The following is a 20,994-nucleotide window of genomic DNA, read 5'->3' on the forward strand; positions in this document are numbered from 1 at the left end:
AACCCTCCCTAAAGTCAATTCCTCTTTAATATGTAAATTTAGGCCAACAGACTTTTGAATGGATGTGATTAAGGGAGCAGTAAACTGTAAAATGCAGGTAGTGGGACCGGGAGCAAGAAGTAGAGAAGAAGGTGGGAATCTCAAGGTGAATTTCAATCTGACTATTTATAATGTTGCATTACATCCTGAGTTGATGTACAAGTTGTAGTTTGCAGAATTTACCAGACCTACTTTTTGAAATATAAGGACTTCCATTTCTTTACAGAAATTAGTCCCCTGTTGCATAGGACTGTGACCTTAATGTCTCTTTTTCACTTGTCGTGTCCGTCCCTGCCCTACCCCTAACCCCTTCCTCCCCCCGCCACTTTTGGTAAAGATAACACCATTGTTTTAGGGAAGACAAATACATTACCTATGAAATCTTTAATTTACTTACGATATCACATACCAAACTGGTAAGTAGCATAACAAATAGTGGTTTGCAGACCAGAGTTTAAGTACACAAAAAGTGAAACTCGGTTTATGCTTGGAATAAAGAGAATGACTGAGATGAGGTTCCAGCTGGAAAAACAGTGCGATTGTACAGTTAGAGGCAATATCATAATACATATATGCATAGAGACTGCAAGCCTGCAGGCAACTTTAATTTTGGCACTTCACAACTTTAACTACTTGCTTTTGCACCTTAATAACATTCTTTTAACATTGTGTGTATATAATACCCTCATAGATCACTCAGCCAAGACATAATTGATTTAATCATCCACATTTGTGAATGATTTGTGAAGCTTACATGAGTTTGCTAAGTTGCAGCCCTGCCCAACAAAAATTAACAGATGCCTCTATGAAGCCCAGAGAAACAAGCTGATAATGTAAAAGGAACAGACTGAACTGTAACAGTAGAAGTGTGACAAAAAATATTTTGTTCTTTGCTACTGTATATGTAGCCAAAACTACAACACTACAGATCTGTCAGTCCAAATGGCAAAAATATGATTTTGAATTTTAAAAAGATGAATTAGCTTTAAAAGGAAGTTGAATGATAAACCCTACACAGTACAAGGCATTTACACAAGTACAAGGAAAAAGATGTAAATAAGGTGACTTTGTCACGAAAAAAAACCCAACTTTTTAACACATAGTTAGAAGGTAGCATTTTTAATGGGAGAATCATTGAAATTCTCTGCTGTTGGAAGAGGCTAGATTTGGTAGATGATAATATTTGATATTTTTTTAATCCAGAAGACTGCCTTTTTGTCATGAAAAAATGCTTTGTCATTAATACTATACGAATTCAAAATAAAGGTAAACGGCGCTTCTCTAATTTAACATAGAAAAACCCCAAATAAGAACAGTAAATCGCTGTTTATTTAGGATTACTAATGGTGGTAGCCTCAAATCCATCACATTTTTCCTATATTCAATTTTATCTCCATTGGTGTAATACTGGTTATCTAGCAGTATCTTCTCTCCAATTGGTGGTCCTTCTGCCATTCGTTTAGGGAATTTGCTGTATTACCAATTAAGGGCTAATTGTCAGAAAGTTGCTCTCAGTAGAGTGTTTTCTCTTTTTCCAAATATCATCCTGTTTCTACCCAGGAAACTGGTACTAAAATTAAAATTTTGATTCCTCCCACAATAGGAATCAAAATTCCTATTTGTAAAACTGCTTATAGGCATTATGAAACCCCAGTGAGTTACGCTTTGCCTTCAGAGAGCCGATTTTTGCTCTTTTTTATTTGGACCTTTTGCAAAACATACGGTTTCTTTGTCTCAACTGTAAAATGGAGAAAACAATACTTCTCTGTTCACAGAGCAATAAGGATAAATGCACCAAAGGTCTGTGGAGCATTTAGATTCTGTGATAATAATGCTCATACAGGTGGGGTTCATCATGTGTTTTCTTTCATATGACAGCCATCTTCAACAGTTCCTGTCCCTGGTTACTTCGTGCCTCAGTTTACTGTTCCCTTCCTAAAAATGATTTTAAAAATAAAGTCTAAATTGAATCTACAAAGTGATTCAGGCTAAACTTGAAGCCCTAGAAAGGGAAGGAGGAAGGAGCTGTTTGTGTAAGGTTTTTTATTTGTTTCTTAAATCATAGGAGCATCATTTGTAGCTTGCCATATGGCATGAGAATGAAAATTAACAACTGGAAGCTGCATTATCATCCATTTTATCAGTTAGTAAAGACGAGCAACTGCAAAGACAGACTTGTACATGCAGGTTTTCCACTAATGTCTCTTAAAAAACGGTTCCATCTATATAGGAGTGTTAATCCTTCATTAGCAATCACCACATTTCTTTTTTTTATTATGCCAAAAGTTCATTCCACTTTATACTGTGTGTTTGATAGAGGGTTCTCAAAACTGGAAGGAAGAGAACTGCAAAGATAGGCACACAGAAAACAAAGGAGGACAGATCTTTCCAAGACTCAAACATCTTGCCAGCTGCTCTGCTGGAGATTTTCTTGGCTTTGAAAAGCTGCATGTTATAATCTGTAAGCGTTTTGCACAGAACAAAAGAACTTTGGAAAAATGCGATCAGCAAAGAGCGACTCATAAATGAGTAGTGAAGCTCTTCGGAAAGAGCAGAAAATTTGAAATAGAAGGTGAGAGGTGAATGTAGACCTGATTTCATAATCTTTCATTCTATGCGGCAAGAAGAGAGAGTTGTAAAGTCTTTCTGTAGTATCAGTAATTTTGATACTTGGTTTTCGCTTGCCTCTGTAGTTTAATCCTGGGTTTTATTTAAGATTTTCTTTGAAAATATAGTGACTAAGAAGTAATTGCTTTCATTAGTAACAAAAAGAAGAAACTATTGTAAATTCTTTCCATTATGGGAGGTGGGCCGTTAAGGAGGATGACAACCTCCGATCTCTGACCCTTGGGGAATGTGAGCTTTCATGCCCGAGTACGTCAGCAGACATAGTTACAGCTATCTTCTCCCTCCTTCTGGGGAGGTGCTAGCATCGTGCAATGCCCATATTTTCATTTTATTGGACACGCACACATTTTAAAAATAACAACCAACAGAAAGGATCAACAAATAGTTGTTGCCATTTTTCCATGCCTTACTGCCCATATCTGTATCATTTATATACATTTGATGTAGGAAGTAAAGAGCTTGGGGCTTAGAGATATTTTTAAGGAACTCTCTACTGATTAAGGTGTTTGTTTTGTATTTAGGCACACCAACATGAAAGCTTCAGTAAACGGTCTGATATTCAAAAGTGCCGCTATGTCCGCAAGTCAAGTACCTCCACCACTCCGTTATTTCATTTGTTCTATTTCTTTTAATATCAGCTGTAAAAATAAATAAATGTGGTTTTTAAACGTTTTAAATTGCATTTCACATTTTCCTCCTACTGAAGAGTCAGTACTTCTGTTATAGGACCAGGAAAATAGCTGTAGACCTTAAATCTGAAAAACAGATTTAAAAACACCACCACCCCTGTTTGAGCCTAACAAAATATGTCTTCACTACAGCGCTCACTTCATTCTTACCTCAGCAAAAGGGACACCATTGGGACTGTTAGGCATGAAACTGAACAACTTTGACAGGTGTCCCAATTTACAGATTTTTCTTTAAGGAAACCAATCAAATGCTTAATTTTAAAAACTGTCTTCTGTAGACTGGCACATATATACACTCAAATGCCTGACTTACTGTATTCTCATTGTAGCACACAACACCACGTGTGGCTTCCTGCACTCCCAGACTCTACTTTCACTCTGGGAGCTGTGTTCTTCACCTTCAGCTATAGGGGGAGAGTCTCAGCAGAAGTATCCTAAGATGCCTGAGCAGCACCTTGGTAAACGAAAAAGTAGTTTTATTTCCTGCATACAAGACATACATGCGAGACATATGTAAGTATTTGTCTAATTGTGAAAAAAGCATTTAACGTTTTTAGAGCGTATGTCCAATTCACGTAACAAACATACCATGAATTGCCTTATACATCATGTGATATCTGTGGATTAAGGAAGGTTTGTGATCTCTCATCCTGACTTGCAGCTCTGTCCCGTAACATGGAACAAAAAGGAAAAAAGAAAGAAATACATTCCTTACATAACTGCCTGCCTTTTCAGCTTGGATTTTTATCAAGAGCACCTTAAAGTTTCAATGACCATGAACTAAAGGTCTTTTGCAGTCTAACAAAATTAATGCCATATTTTTATTTATACACGTGCGCATGTGCACACACAAAGTCTGACTTTCTGAAAAGACTGCAAGATTCAGTCACAGATGTATGTATAGTGACATGCATATATATATAAGTATGTACATATGAAAGCCATATATATATGTATGACAGAAACTGTATTTGTTCATTTTTCATAACACAATTAAACAAAATGAGGAGAGTCAGTGTGACAGTCTCTCTGAGTAAGAAAAAGGCTTCAAAATCAAGTGGGAGTTCAGAGTGTTGTGGACTCAGCATTCAGTAACTGAGGAGTGAAAAATAAAACATCACCTTCCAATGCCTAATTAAGTCAACACAGCAGCAGTATTAAAAGGCTGAGGACCGCACTGAGTAGGTATGCCTGGATACACTAAATTTTAGATTATTTTCATGACAGAAGCATACAGTCATGTTCCTATACCATTGTCAGGAATAGGAGCACCACTTTAAAGGATCACAGGCTGAACATGTATTTTAAAGAAGTCATTGTTAGGGAAAGTCATTTATGTGCATGAAGTAGATGTACACATTTGAAACTTAACACCTGATCACATACCTTTATCAGTTCCTGTAAAGAGCAATACATAATTTTTTTTTTTTTTTTAAGTAACTGCTGGAAAAGTGTAATTAACAGGGTATAATTAGGCAAGAACTGAGAAATGCTTAAAATCAATTCAGGGACTTCCTGTTTATTATTACCCATGATTATACAAATGTATAAAATGACTGGAGAAAGGAAGTTAGCACCCTATCTAGCCAAAGAGCAAAATATATCACGTTTAAACAAACACAAAAACAAAACAAAAAAAAAGAAACTCTGTAAAGTAGGGCACACATTTCAATACAGGCATGGCAGTTTGGGTTAAGGGTCTTTTGAAATACACTATGTTCATTTATTTATAGAGCTATCATCACCATATCTCTAGATGCACTACAAAATGAGAAAATTGACTAATTTTAATTAAAGCTGAACTGAAACTCACATGGAAACATCCACTGCAATAACAGAAGGCGGAAAGCAAACATACATACACAGATTGAAGAAAAAGAAAAAACATTTTAACAATAACAGACCTGTAAAGGAAGACTTTGCTTACACAGGAAGTTTGAATAAATTCTATAAAAGCAGTTAAATTACAGAGAAATCTATTTGCTTTGATCTAATCCAAAAAAAAGCTCATAAATAATAACAAGATTTTGGGCTGAACCAAACACCTTGAAAGGGTTACAGTCTACCCTGAGCTACTCAGCTACCAATGCAACTAGTATTACAGCTGTACAGAAATACATAAATACATAAATACTAAAATTTTAATTGGCTGATGTACTGTCACAGTGGGGGAACTGGTGGATACAGCCCTCTCAAACCCACTCTATTTACAGAGATGAAAAAGAACAGCATGCAAATAGTCAAAAGAGATAAAACACTTCAGCAACCCTACAGAATTGCTGCAGCAATCTTCTAGCAGAAAGGGATTAATTATCAACAAAGGCAAATGGCCATTTGCCTTAAATTATCAGTTCTTCTACATGATCATTATTCACTAGGAAAATCTTTGTACCTTCATAGCTATTATCTAAATACCTAAGATATGATGACGCAGTGTACAAAGCAACTGAAAGCTTTTGAAGCTGGTTGAAATGCCAGATGAAGCACATTTGTTCCATGAAGCCATTTGTTACAAGCACACCCCAATCTGACAAATGTATTTGACATGATACAAGAAAATGCCAACAGACTGACATAAAAAAATACAAAATAATAATGCTTATTTTCTTGATGAAAGAATCCTGTCAGTGCTCCTTTCCCAAACTCTTTCTTCTCCTCTCAAGGGATGCATTCATGATATGCACACGTCATGCACAAATTTGAACTTTGGATTTAAACCCTTGCTTCACTTGCATTTTAATTATGTAAATATCAAGCCCAAGCCCTGTGAAATACAAAACAGAGAGCATCTCATCCTGGTTCAGGATAAAACAGGCTTGTCTTCTTCCTATTACACATTTTGAATGGACCAGCGTAGGGCCAGTCTAGTATTTAAAACATTCTCTTTTTACATTGTTGTGGGGTGCCTTGCAAGTTGTCTCATTCCTGCCTCCAGTTTTCTCTTGTATAACTTTCACTTCTCAAGATCTTGAATATTCATTTGCCATGTAAGTCGATGTCAAGTTACTATTCAGACAGTGAAAAAACTCCTTTTTTGGTAGAGATTTAACTATCAGAAGGAGGCTGGAAATGGTTAGTAGTGTATCTACATCACAGCCAGGAGAATGAAAACTTTATCCCTGGCCAAGGGGCGGGATGCTAAGAAAAGATATTTATGTCAGCTCTTCCTTCCTGCCGCTACTGACTGGATAATCACTGGCTTTTTGAACCTATTAGTCTGCAATTAATTGACAAATAGACAGCGTGGCTGGTAAACACCAGGGACTCCGTAGCAGCACCCTACCAGCAGTTAGCCTCCATTTCTATAGCATTAGCAGCAGCCATGATGATTTTGCTACACATCTGCTATACCCATGTTTCAAGACAAACAGCTCCACCATCACTTTGGACCCAAGTGGTACAACCCAGATGCTCAAACACTGATACGTTGCGGTGTTTCAGGTGCCCCAGACAAAGTGACATATCTGACCCTCAGTTGTCATTCTGGAAAGGTGCAGACGCCCAACCAACCCTGTGTCCTATCTGCCAGATCCACACCTGTGTCTCAGAGAGCTCACCAGGCTGATGAGGCATTAGATGCTTGCATGCAGGCGAGCGTAGCTGCTCGCGTTTTGAAGTGGTATACTGGCCCTCGCACAAAGCCCATCTCCTCCATCACGTGGTTTTGTGCTTACACTCAGCAAAAAAGACTCCAGCCATTGAATAGTTAATTTCTCTCCCAATAAACACGTTTTCCAAGATAGAAGTCAGTCTGTGGTAATTTCTTTCTGGCAGTAGAAAACACTTTTTTTGCCACTATTATAATGTAACACAGAGGTAAAGGCGAACAAAGAAGGCAAGCACATCCCACTTTCAAACTGGAGTCTACCAGACAATGTACAGAGGAACCCAGTTCCCTGCTGTGATCATGAACACGATACAAGTTCCCCATGCCGTAACAGTTGCTTAAAATGGCATGCCTACAAACCGTATCTTGGCAGACTGGAGGGGTAGGTCTGGTCTACATTTAAGATATGCTAACATACTTATGGCTATATAGGAATTAATTTTTTCCATGCCAGCAAAAGCCCTAGAAAAAACATAGTTACACTGGCCAAAAAAAAAGAGAGACGGACAGAGAGATGGAGATAAACAGAAAAGCAGACAGATCTTTTGTGGCCACCAACTTAAACTGGGTCCAAACAACGCTTCCAAAAGACTGTGAGTATAACCTGTCTCCTCTCAGAGTTTTTAAAGACAAAATTATAATTTTCAAGTACAGAGCTGACAAAAATTATGTTCATAACAGGACACACTAAATGATGATGTCACCTGTCACAACTCTAGCACAGGCAACAAAATCTTATGAGGAAAAAAAACCAAAATCCTTAGCTTGCTATTTAAAATATACCCTCAATTTAAGGTCAAAGACAGCAAGCCAATCCAGCAATCAGCATGCAACAAGAACTTGATTACAGTCAGCAAATGAAGCAAAGGAAAAATGAAGCCCAAATGAAAACGAGGTAGGGACAGCGGGGCACAAAAACCCAAAAACCTCCACAGACTATCGAAAACAGTAAGGGGGGAAGAAACCTCAGCTTTTGCTTACTTTGCTTTAACAAAGTGCATGAAATCACATACCTTCACTCCCTGACACAGCTGTAAAAGAATGTAAAGAAAAAAACTGCCATGCAAAATAAGGCATTTCAGTTCCCTAACAGCCAAAACTTCATGATACATTTTTAAAAGGGGTCACTGTTTCCTCAAAATATCGAATGTTTTTTCCTCACTCCCTCCAAATGCAGGTAATTTTCTTTATAATTTTCACCATTGCACTGTTGAACATAATGGGACAAATAATACATGATGCACAAATAAGTCATAATACTCTGTAGAAGTTAATAGGAGCAGTGAGAAGCTGAATGTGTGATAAATCTAGACCTGAAAGCGAAATATGCCTCGTAATTAAAAATCAATTATTAAAAACAGTACAGAATGGAAGAGAAAAAAGGCTCGCTCACCAAACTCATAATGAAATCCTGGAAATTTCAGACTTATTTGAAAAGCAGAAAGAAACCTTCGACATCTATATTTAACTAAAGATTCTTCTAAGACTCTACTGTGGGTTTCTTGATTTTATGATTAAACAGGTCCATGAAAAATTGTTTCTGGTATCTTTTGTGCGTTTATCTCTTCATTCCAAATGGCCATGAAAATGAATAGACAGCATTTAAATGGGGAATGCAAGAACAAATCTTGAACAAATTCCAGTAACACTCTGGCTCTGGGAAATCAAGGTACACAGGTGCCCTGATGTGGCTCCGAGGTGATGAAGGGACGATAAGCAGGCACAAAAAACTACCAGCACCTGAACTTAGAACGAAGTGCGCTATGTTTACCAACAACGTCACCCATTGGGTTCCTCAGCAGTTCTCCTCCAGAAGACAGTTTTAACATACGTATTGAGTAATTCTCAAACATTAGATCACGGTGTTCAAATAACTATTTCCAATTAATTTGTGTTCAATTCGGGAGAGATTTCAAACACAGAACAGCTTAAAAGCAGCTCAAAATCACAAAACCTGTTGCACGAGCCTGGACAAGTGGAAATTTCTGGTTTTCATTTCCTGTAAGACTAAGATAGGTATTCATAATCCCAGCAGTGAGAGAGATTAAATTAACGAGCATTACTGAAGAGATCTGAATCCCATTATTGGAGAAACTACACTGCTATTATGCATTATCATAAATATTCAGCATCTGCAATCAAAAGAAGGCTTTGGTATTTACGTATATAATAAAGTTTTAATAATTCACTAGTAATATTTCGTGCCGAGTGCTGACACCACTTCCTTCTGGAAAAAGGAAAAAAAAGTATCCAGAATTTAAAATCCAAAACTATTCAACTGAAAACAAAACGATTCCTTCTACAGAGAAATGCACGTTGCCAGTAACAAGTCATTTTAGCAAGAGACAGGGCTTCATCTGCCTGCAGCAGGCGGGTGGGCCAGCCAGGGGTGCCTCCATCTTGTGCTCCCCTGAGCACACTCCAGCCTGCAGACCCCGTGCACCTTTCCCTTCTCCAAAAGGGCACAGCCAATGCACGCGCCCAAGGACAGAGCCACGGACACCCCACATGGCAGCTGCCCAAACTCGGGAGTACTTGGGCAACTAAATTCTCAGAATTTTTCCTCAAAAGACTCGGAAAACCAAAGCAAGTGCACTCTGAGGACACGTCGGCCACCCTGCACAAGGGCGGCTCACGGCACCTCCAGAGCACAAACGCAGCCCCTCAGCCAGCAGCAGTCAAATTCTAAGCCATAAAATAGTCAAATTTGGCATTTTACCTGCATCGCAAGCAAGGGGGAATGTTGTTATCCTTCCACCGGAGATTAGAGGCTCGGAGACGGTGTTTCATGGGGCTTTGGCCAAGGGGAGCTGCAGGGAGGCCTCCGCTGGGGGAGAGCGTCGGGGCTGCCCTGTGCCGCCCGCAGCCAGTCGTGGCCGGTTCCCCAAGGGACCCACCATGCGCCAAAACCCAACCTGCCACAGGAGCTTCCCAATGCGCCTGAGGAAACTTATGTAAGAAACGATGGTGAAGGCCAGAAAGGACGGCAGGGCAGGAGGAGGGAGGGAGGATGCAGAAGGTGCAGCAGCACGCTGAGCCAGCCTCGCGTGCCACCATCACCTCAGCCTGCCCTGGTGGCGGGGGGGGGGGGGGGGGGGCAGTAGGGTGTGGACAAGGGGGGAAGGAGGTGTTTTTAATTGCCAATAAATTAACTTGATTAAAACTCCCCCACTGTTAACGCATGAAATACAGGAAAAATCCCAACTTGACCCGTGGCGCGGGCTTGTCCCCTCTGCCGCGGAGGGAGAGCCATGTTACCTAGTGCCACGCTGAACGGACATCAACTTTTGAAGTACGGTCCAGCTGAATAAATACCACGGAAAGCCAACAGCCAAATCCTTTCAGCAGCAGCAGTGCTCTGCGAACCTGATTGGAATTTGAACATTTGCACTGATTTATATTTTCTTTTTGACGTTACCAGCTGGAAGCAAGAGCTGGAGAGGAGGTACACGAACGGCTCCGCAGGAACACGGACGGCTAGCGAAGGATTACCTTTTAAACAAAGAAAAATTTGGTGTACTGCAAACAGCTAACCCGAATCAAAAGAAACAGATTAATCCAACAGGATTATCAGGTAAGGCTTCCCTGTACTTTAGTGTCCAGACACACAGCTGAGAAACAGGCACGGTTTTATTTGGACACCCGGGTGCAGTTGTCAAGCACCTTTTCATGGTCCACAAAGAAGGGCTGACTGTTCAGTTAAGGCTGTTAAAACAAAAGCTTTGACGATTTATCCTCAAGCCTCACAAGCAATAGAGATCTTCTGTCTTTTAACAGAGCCCTTTCCTTTACCCTTGCATATGTAAGCTCTGATCATGAAGTCCTTTTAACTCCCGCCAGGAAGGAAGATTAGTCGCTGCCTGTACCGCTCCTGCACTGTGAAATTTCCAGAACTGAGCTGTTTTACTTCCCTCTGGGAGGCAGGGGAAGTTACAGAAAACTGTGATCAAGCTCTTCATGGGTTTTTTTTCCTGAATTGTTAACACTCGTGTAAGCTTTTACGGCCACGGTACTACAGTATTACAAAAAGCAAAATAGCATCCGTTTACTAAAATAAAACAGCATCCATCTATTTGGAAACAATACACACTATATGTACTTGAGCATCTCTGTCTTACCAGTAGACATGCTGCTAGCATCTCTTACATGTACCAAAGACTTGTATTGAAATCTACTTGAGTATTCTGGCAAACAGAATGGGGTAAGCAACTGAGTTAAAAAAAAAAAAAAAGAAAAGAAAAAGTACAAAGATAAAGCATCATTAATTTACTAAAATGACTTTTTACTGTGTTTTAATTACTTAACATTTCTTTTAAAAACTGCTTATTTAACACACGTTCAAGGTTCCCTTGAAGAACATTAAAAACAAACACAACATAAACACAACATAACATAAGGCAGTTTCTTTACGTTTCAGTCAGCCTCATACAGAGGTCAGCACTAGTCTAATCCAAAGGGGAAAATGGATTCAGCAGCAGTCACAAACCCTGCCTCTTGATGATATGAAACGTTATCGACTTTGGTGAGTTTTCCCATCTAATAAGTTTACACTTCCATCTCTTGAACTTGTCACATACTGTTTTATAACCAACTCAATACTACATTTGTTCAGCATGTATTTCAGCTTAGTTAAGAATAAATACAGCACTAAGCAAAGACTCACCTCCTCCACCTCCAAGAAGGCTGGAATTGGCTGCAAGAAGAACAAAAAGAGAATTGTTAGCATTGAGCTTCCTAAATACAGATGGATCCCAATCAGAAGATGTTTCACAACAGATTTTGCATTGTTTCAGTAACTTTGCTACTCTTCACTTACCCAAAAACATTTATTGCAAAAACAATCATTTATTTAAATTGTAATCGCAGTTTTTACCCTTGCACTATTCTGCAATACCTTTGAACATATAAGCTAATAAATAAAACAGTAATACAATTATTAAAGCTAGTGTGTTGAATAGCTTATGAAATTACAATCTTGAATTTATAATTCTATAAACCACATTCCTTTGTGATTACCAAATGAAGTATAAGTCTTTCATTTTAGAGAAACTTAAATAGACTTTGATGCAACTTTTGATTAGTTCTCCTTGTTTTCTATGACATGGGACCTTTGAGGATGACAATGAGAAACCTTGGCCCCATTGATATAAAAGGGTGTTTTACCATTGTATGCAATTAAGTTGGGATTTCACTCAGTATGCTTAGTTGCCTCTGTACTGTAACCATCCAGCTACTCATGCCAGAAATGGATAAATCACTTATGGAAAGCAATTTTCAGAGCATGGTGATACAAGATGGTCCTTCAAATTAAGCTAGTGCAATTGGAGCCATGCCAAACATTTTCCTTTCACTGCCTAGGCAAAAACAGAAGGAAAAATTAGGCTTCTAAACTTGCCTTGAATAAAGTATTCACCCTTTAGACGTGTGGGAAACAAATCCCTGTCATACCATAACATAGATGACACATAGTATAAAAGCAAGAGTATAAGGGATGGACACAGGTATTTCTTATTGCTTGCTGATGAGTAAAGGAGAAGCAGTACATCAAACCATTTCCTGCTCCAGGACAAGGGTAGATGGCAAGATACACAGAATAAATTAGGCATTTTCCAGTATCCAAACTTTCTACTGTTACACATTATTGTTTCTATGATTTCCCTCTGCTTCCTAAATAGAAGACTGTAAACAGCAATTTCCCTGCTGTTGTTTTTTCCCATCGCTTTCTTGAGACTTTTACAAAAAATCGAGTTATCTTTGTCTTCCTCATTTCTTTTTCAGCTATTCTGCAAACACCTTTGACTTAACACCCACTTTCAGCTCACCCATTTGCAGCCAGCTTTCCCTGACTCTGCAGTAAATCTGTCTTCACCAAAAAGCTAGATATTCTGTCCCAATAGCATACCCACGATCTCTGATTTTAGAAGCAACGTATACCATTAATACTATTATCTTAAAGGGACTCAAAAAGTAGCTCTATACGGGCAGCATTTCATATACAAAATGCAATGTTCTTTAAAGAAATAAATACAAAGCTTTATATCCAGCATAGCTGACCATATAAAATCATAGTAACTTGCAAACTACAGACAGTTATCCATCCTAGGGCTAGTTGTTCCTACACTCGTTGCGTGAGTGAATCGTTGAGATCAAGACCTAGAGAGATGTTCTTATGCATCTTTCTGATCTAAGTCTGCTTCTAATACTCTGGAAGATTATATGGAGGAAAATGGGGCAAGTAATCTTTGTTTCTAAAACAAAATAATTTGTAGCCATTTTCAAAGAAGTGCCTGTTTGGAGATACAGAAAGGTTGCAGCAACAGGCACAGGCACAAAATGGAAAACTGAAAAAGAGGACAACACAATCATCCATGCTTGATGAACATCTCTTGGCTAGCCTCTATAAAGTGCTAGCAGGGAAACAAATACTGCCATATATAAATTGCCTTTGAAAAAGATGTAATGATAGTAATAATAAATGTGTGCGGACATATTGCAAAGAGTGCCACTGAACTTCAATTTTTCTACCTTTCAGAAAGAAATCTTTCTTTCAACCTGCTCTTGCCCTCACTGAAATTCACTTATTAAAGAAAGACACAAATTAAAAACAGCCCCACATATTTTTACAGCAGGTTCCAAAGGCCTCCTGTAAGAGGCAACATCACCTTCCCTGCAGTAAAGTGGGTTTATCTGAGATAAAAATCAGTATACTTCATATTAGAAGAAAAGAAAAGTAACAAAGTGCCATGAGTCTACTATTCAAGCTTATACTTTTTGGCACTGTAGAATACACCTACAATCACCATTCCAGTTCTTGAATGAGTCAAATTCTAGGATTTCAGTTATTATGTTTGAAAGACACAGCTAAGACCTGTTATACCTCACTGCAACCAAAGTTTCCACTGCTAAAGAAGTGTCTTCTGATACCCAGCCAACATCCCCATTGGAAACTCTCATTCGATGGCTTCTCAGAGAATTGTGTTTCTCTCATTAAGTTCTTCTGACAATGTTCATCTTCCCAATACTTTCTAAAACTTGTTAATAACATGTAAGTCAGCATCACATGCTTCTCTATAGAAACAGCGAAAACAGTTCAAATAGATTTTTGGCTGCAATGCATCTACTACAGCTATTGGAACTGCAGCAATAATTCATAGGCACTTTTTTTCCAAAGAACTATGCTTGCCTATTAGAAGGAATTTTCCTATCATGCCAGGAAAGAACATGACAATTATATTTACTGCATCCTTTCCAGAAATATGATGTGTCACTCAAAAAGCAAGAACTCTTATTTCAGAGTTTTCATATTGTAACTGAAAGGTTCAATAAAATATACCTCCTTGCATCTCTGGGAAAGCTTTACCATTAGAGAAGTAACATACCACCTAACGAATACCCTTCCCCAGCCAGAGCTGGGGATTTTTACCTGGATTCAGAGACGAGGTCAGCACAGCCCCATGACTGTAAACACATCATACGATGTTGGAGCAAGCATGGCCTCTCTTCTCAGTCCCTACAGTGTTAATCGACAGCTGCATTTTGTCCATCACTGCCCCCAAATGATCCAAGTCTTGCAAAACACTTTGAAAGGGGCTCCTGCCGTAGAGGTTCAACTATGGGTAGGTATGAGCAACCGGCGGTGGGACCCTGGGAGCTTTCAACCTCCAAACTTGATGCAGTCCAAATTGCCCCCCAGGTTGTACCACTACACTGTGTGCATGTACAGCTCCCCCACTTGACTCAGGGCGCGCCCAACCTTAGGCAGCACATGTTACAACATTTGTAAACAACTAGTAAATCCATCTTGACTAACCTTTTGTCCTTATTTCTCTATTCCAGAGCAGCACAAGATTCTCAGATCATAGGAGACTTGGGGTGGGAGGAAAGAGGAAGACTGAATTGCTACCAAGTTACCAAGGCAAAGAACAGTAAAAGAAAACAAACAATCATAAGAGGGGCTCCAAAGAAATGTGAGGTAAAGACTTCTTGCACCAAATTTCCTCCCCCAAGTTACCCTTTCAAGTCGACCTGCCTAACCTTTCTAAAGTTCCCCCCTTACAAACTACAGTCTACAAAGATTCTTGGGCATTAACTCTGAAAATCCACTCACAATGCAAACCTTGAAATATTACTTTAATATGTACTTATTCATACTAAGAGGAGTGATGACACAGAGTGGTCAGGCAGCCAGCAAACTAAGTACTTCCTTGTCAGACTGAAATATAACACACACTGATAAAGCCCCATCCAAAACATCTCACTTGGCGATGGCCTGCAAGAGGCAGCAAGAGGTGAAAGGTCTAGATGAGCAAATTAGATATTTGAAATATTCTTCCCTGCACCGGTAACATAGGCTTCAAGAAAAGATAATAATAATTAATAAAAAACCCCAACCAGCCATATTTGGGGACCAGTTCCTGTAGTGTATTTTGAACAGTGGCTTCCGGATAAGACAAAGCACAGCACAGGAGATGCTGCACATTGCCTCTACTTTAAAAGGAGTCTTGAACTCTGCATTTTGAGACAGGTCTCGCCTTCACAGTCTGCCTCAGTCCAGCAAACGGAAATACATCTAGAAGTAGTAATACGGCTTTCAGCCCCTTAGTTCTAAATTTCTTTTTATTAGATGCATTAGAAGCATTAGCAGTAAAAAGTGTTTCTACAAAGTTCAGGCTCATCTCTAAGGAAAAAAAAAACTCGGAAAAAAAATCCACTTAAAAGAAAAAACGGTATCTAATCACCGAGTATAACAATTTAGCCCTTCATAAGGTGTTTATGAGCCCATTTGCAAACAGAAATTCTGTATTTCAAATGACTTGGCACCTCAACAGGCTAGACTTTTATGTTTTTTAACATAGAGTAGCAGCACCAGGACAGCACTACTAAACGAACTCCATGAACGTTGGTCTGGTCTACCCAGAAAACTCCACTCTTGCTCTAAGAAAATTCCTTCCAAAACACTTCTGTGGGGAGACAGGAAAAAGAGAAAAGAAAAATAAAAGACCCGGAAGGAAAGAATTTAAAATAAGCTTAGTTTCTCATTATGGAATACCCACAATGAAATCTCAGGTTACTAAAATGTACAAATTTGAATAATGAATATACCAGCATATTTGACAAATAAGAACTGGACATGAATGTTTTAAATCTCAGCCTTCTTAATGAGTTAAGTCATATAGCTTTCCAACACTTTTTAGACTGAATAAGCAGACCAGAAATGCTGGCACAGGTCTTAACGTTTTCCTCTTGTTCTCTTTACAATAGCATCCTTGCCAAGTAGGATTATTTAAAATTTTGTGGAAAGCAAATGAATGCTGAAGAAGTTCACCTCAAATGAAGCTGAAAATCTTTCTGCGCTGGAAGCCAAAAGGTATAAAAAGTGAAAAAGGGTGTTATGTGTGGGTTGCTTAAACAGACATTTGCAGACACAGAATTATTTTTTCTGCTGTCAGTTCTGTGGAATTTAGAAAACAGAAAAGATGTGAATACCAATTTTTGTGATGTCTCTAGAGATAACATGCTTTTAGCTTTGTTAACAACATAGCTGAATAACTCTGGTTACTTTTTGTTGGCATATACTCATCTGACAACATTTTAAAAACGTAAATTCTTCTGGGAGCATGTCTTTGTCAAGTATTAATGGCACTAGTAACTTAAATTGACATCTATGTCATGCAGCCATGCATCTGTTGGTATAATAAAAATATAGTTTTAAAAGATTACTTGATATTGTCTGACTTTGGCAGCAGATGTTTGAGCTTATTTTGATGTAAAAAAGATTAAATATTTTTGTCAATACTTTCTAATTGTGAAATTTATTCAAGAAGACATCTTTATAACTGGCAGTGTTGTAAGATGCAAGACATTCTATTGCCTCAGACACCATTTTTATTCATCAATAAAACATCATAACAGGCAGCTGGTGAGCAGAGTACCAGTAATTTATGGAACGGGAAGCTACATTTCTTCTACATGTTTTGTGAGACATCTTTACCTGTCACTACATTTTGTTTGATCTTTTCTCAAAAAAGCAGAGAGAACAAAAAAGAGTGGGCTAACAACTGCACCTTGTACATTCAACCATTTTTAACATGAGATGTGTTTTGGTGCCTTAAAGTAAAAAGCTTTAGGCTTAAAGATCATAAAGTAATTTTGAAGTACATGTAGTAAATAAAATACAGCCATCCACAATATATTACAGTGAAGTCACCACTATAATTAACTTTACTCAAAATACTTCCTTGCACACAAAGCCATGGCAATCAGGAGAGGTAAAATAACATTATAATAACAGACTGGGCCAGATTTGCAAACTTATGTTAGTGCCTAATGATGCAAAGCAGAGACTACTGGAAATTAGAAAACCACCCAGCCTACAACATAAGATCAACTTAAAACGTTAAGTACCACTATTAGCATCTTCAGACATCTATATGCCTTCTGTAAATACAGCCTCCAGATATTTTCTCAATATGGAGGGTGTGACGATAACCTGCATGCAATCGTGCACCAGAAACAGCTCTGTAATACGGTAGCAGCAATTTACTTAACTGTTTCCTGTGGTCCAGAGAATGTCTGCAAACAAGTTGCTCCTCTCTATACCTGGGGAGGGCTTTCACCCCTCTGGACCAACACCAAAGAGCCGAACTGGGATTGAATCCTTCGGCACAAGCTGGAGCCTCACGCAGACAGCTACACCCTGAGTGCAAGGGCAGTGGGACAGTCCCTGCAGAGGACCGGCTGCTCTGCGCACGCCAGCCCTTACGCCGCAAACTCCTTGGAGCAATCCCTGCATCGGCCACAGATTTGTTCCCAAAGGCTGCTAAGGCGTTTCTGAGTTTAGCCCAATAGTTTTGGGGTTTGCTTGCTTTTAACGAGCGATCGAGGGCAGATCATATTCTCCATACTCACACAAAGACTAGAGCTTCCATGTATTAACAAATCTTCTCCTCTCCTGCCCATAAAAAAACCTCTGTAAATAGAAGTGAACGTCTACCCAGTCTTATTTTATTGTTAGTAGAAAGTACCAATTTCAAGCTCTTTCTAAAAAGCCAAAATGTCCAGAAGCATGACCTAATGAGTCCAAACAATTCAGCTTATAAAGTTTCCATCATCTGTGTTAGCAAAATAGATGACGTGGGAGACAAAAGAAAGGGACTGAATTTTCCATGCCCTACTTTTTCTCCGGACAGTGAAAGTGAACTCTACAAATTTGTCCTGCTTTAAAGATAAATAAAATCTAATGGAAGGCTTTGTGCAATTAAAAGTACAGGTTTTGTATTTGGAAATAATAAAATGGCTTTGTCGTTAACTCGTCATACAACCTATGCTGTTCTATTCCCCTCTCACAAATTCTCTATAGGGAACAAATTGTTAAAACTAAGTTTTGCCATCTTTGCAAATAGAGTAGTCATTATCTCCAATTTCAAGCTTGTAAAGGGTATTTCATAGGTGGATTAAGGAAACAAAAAGAAAATCAGCATACTAGTAAGTGCTCTGGAGTTGATCCTGTCAAGGAAATTGCCTTCACAACATTCTAAATTCAATAAGGAAACAATATCTGTCATAACTTTTCAGTTATTTTTCTTCTTCTAACACATTACCTCCTCAATTTATAATGTAACATTTATGCAAGAAAGCTATTTTTTAAAGTTATATATTACACCCATTAAGCTTAATCAGCCATATGCAAAGCATCTCTGAAACCTGATATGAAGAGTTAAAAAAAAAAAACCCAAACAAAAAACCCACCAAACACCAAACCCACCAAAACCAACGTAGGCAAGGCAGAGGTCAGCTGCAGCACCAGTAGCGTACTGTGAACGCAGTGCAGAAATAAGCACACGGCTATCAGTTTGGCATTAAAATTTAAGAGTACATCGGAGGCATACCTTCAAAGTAGAAGGAGCAAAATTGCAGGTTTTTACCTTACAGTGAAATACACTAATTGCTTTAATGCAGAGTGAAAGAAAATTAACAGAAATGGAAGTTGTCTAACTCATACTGAGAAAAACACATGAGAGAAGGCGTTTGGCCTAGAGTACTTCCTAAATGCTGCTGTATAAACTTCCATATGGACTGAAGATTAGGCTCCAACTTTAAAAGGAGTCTAAACTTTACAGTAGCTTGAGGACTCCAAATCACCACAATTGTTTCTTCGTGGGGAAGTCAGTCAACCACCGCAAAAAGTATAACTTAAAAGAACATCCACAAAAAAAAGATGAACTTGTTTTTAAGAACAGTGTTCATCAGATCTTCAGTCCCAAACACAGCCCCGCAAAACACTTCCAGGTGAAATCCCGCAAAACCAGCACACGTTCATACCAATGAAATTCATACCCTTCATACTCATCCACTGGTATTATTTTCAGCTAGACAGAAACGTATACTCTAAAGCAAAGGAAAGCAAGCCATTCAAAAGGAAAAGGTTTCCCGCCAGCGCCTCGTGAAGGACAGTTAGAAGAACCTGTTTGACAAGGCTGATCTCATCCTTGGGAGGGAGAAGACGACAGACTTGTTGAATCAGAAGCTGCAGTTTGAAGGGAAGGAGCTAGAAAAGGCTAAAACCGGCTGCTAAGCACAGAAATGTCCATTGTCATCTTTTGCGTGAACCCCTTTGCAGAAGGCATGCTTGTTTTTCACGTTCCTCGCATTTTTTCTGGCAAACGTGAGAAAGGCGCAAAGCAGGAATAATTTCGTTCTAAAACACAGGTTGATAAATTGTCACACACACTACCAGATGCTAAAGGGAAAGCTATGAATTAAGATTTCATCCATTTTCTGTGTCAGTTTGTGGTTTGCTCAACCCCTTAAAGTTGCCTTCTAGATCATCAAGGTATTTTAAAATATAGCCGAGCTGAAACGTAAAGCAACAGGAACTTATTTCAAGGCAGAATAATGAGGAAAAAAATATTCAGGTCTACTACAGCCAATTCTTCATCTCATAACTTGAGCCATTTGTGTGGTTTGTAAATGTAACATTAAAGGGAATCAAAGTGCTGCAGTATATAATTAATCCATCTAAGTAGAGCCATCATCAATATTTAAAAGCCTACGCAAAATAGAGTAAGAGGTAGTCCTAGGTTCTACCTGCACAATTAGAAACGCAGTTTTGGCAGTAATTATTTCAGAATAATTACTGACATTTATATAATTCATGCATCTTTCCAGTATCCCAAAGGTACTAGAACATGTTATCTATCTGGAAAACAGAAAAAAATTAGAGTGGAGTTCTTTGTGTTTTCTTTGCTTTTGTCTTTTCAAAATTACAACCAGCTCTGAACCTCCCCAAGTCTACCTGCACAGAGGAACACCACCCTATGGAGCTTTTTCTTCTCTCTCTTTTTTTTTTTTTAAAAAAAAAACAACAACCCCCCCCACACACACATTGGTATGGTACTTCTGGTGTAGCTCATCACAAGATCTCATTTCAATTTCCTGCACTAGGAAATAATGGCGTAATACTTGATTTCAAGAAGGAAAAAGTCTGACTGCAACAGGGTTCAATACAGCAACAATTACGCTCTGAAAAGCAAAAAGAAATCAAAAGGTGATAAAAAACTAACATACTTCAGTCTTGAAACATTCATATTCAACATTCAGGCTTCAAAACAATAAACCCCCCAAACTCATTATGAAATCCAAGTCTCCTGCTTGAAAAGAAGCTACCTGGGGCCTGACAGCAGCGCAGCGCATTTTCCCGTGGGGTAACCAGCAGTACGAGGTACCCTGTGGTGCGGGCACACCCCATGGCGCTCCTGTTTCACTCCAAGGCAGTCTAAGCAAGGTCAACCCCAGCTACAGCTGCAGGGCTACCTCAGTGGGCATATTTTGGAGTAAAAGTAGTAAGTGCACACACCACTGTATTTTCTTAAGGTATTAACACTCATGAACAACATTCAGTTAAAGAAAAAAAAAGAAAAAGAAAATGAAAAAAGGTAAAAAAAAGACAGACCTCATGCCCTACCAAAACAGCCCTCGCACTTTTTTCCAGCTATGCAGACAAGACTTCACTTGCAAATTTTGCCGCGAAGT

The 20,994-nt window shown here is 38.8% G+C and overlaps 1 protein-coding gene across 1 annotated transcript in view; it reads right to left on the reverse strand.

Annotated features, from left to right (window-relative positions):
- The window catches only part of MACROD2 (mono-ADP ribosylhydrolase 2), a gene marked incomplete at its 5' end in the record, with an annotated part of 899,733 nt that overhangs the window by 695,465 nt on the left and 183,274 nt on the right, over window positions 1-20,994 (reverse strand). Inside the window, one exon of the mRNA XM_081997745.1 lies at window positions 11,627-11,656. Coding sequence (XP_081853871.1) covers window positions 11,627-11,656 — 30 coding nt within the window. The remainder of the gene's footprint in view (window positions 1-11,626; window positions 11,657-20,994) is intronic.

Source organism: Phaethon aethereus (genome assembly GCF_964289735.1).
Source record: "Phaethon aethereus genome assembly, chromosome: 3".
Classification (NCBI taxonomy): domain Eukaryota; kingdom Metazoa; phylum Chordata; class Aves; order Phaethontiformes; family Phaethontidae; genus Phaethon; species Phaethon aethereus.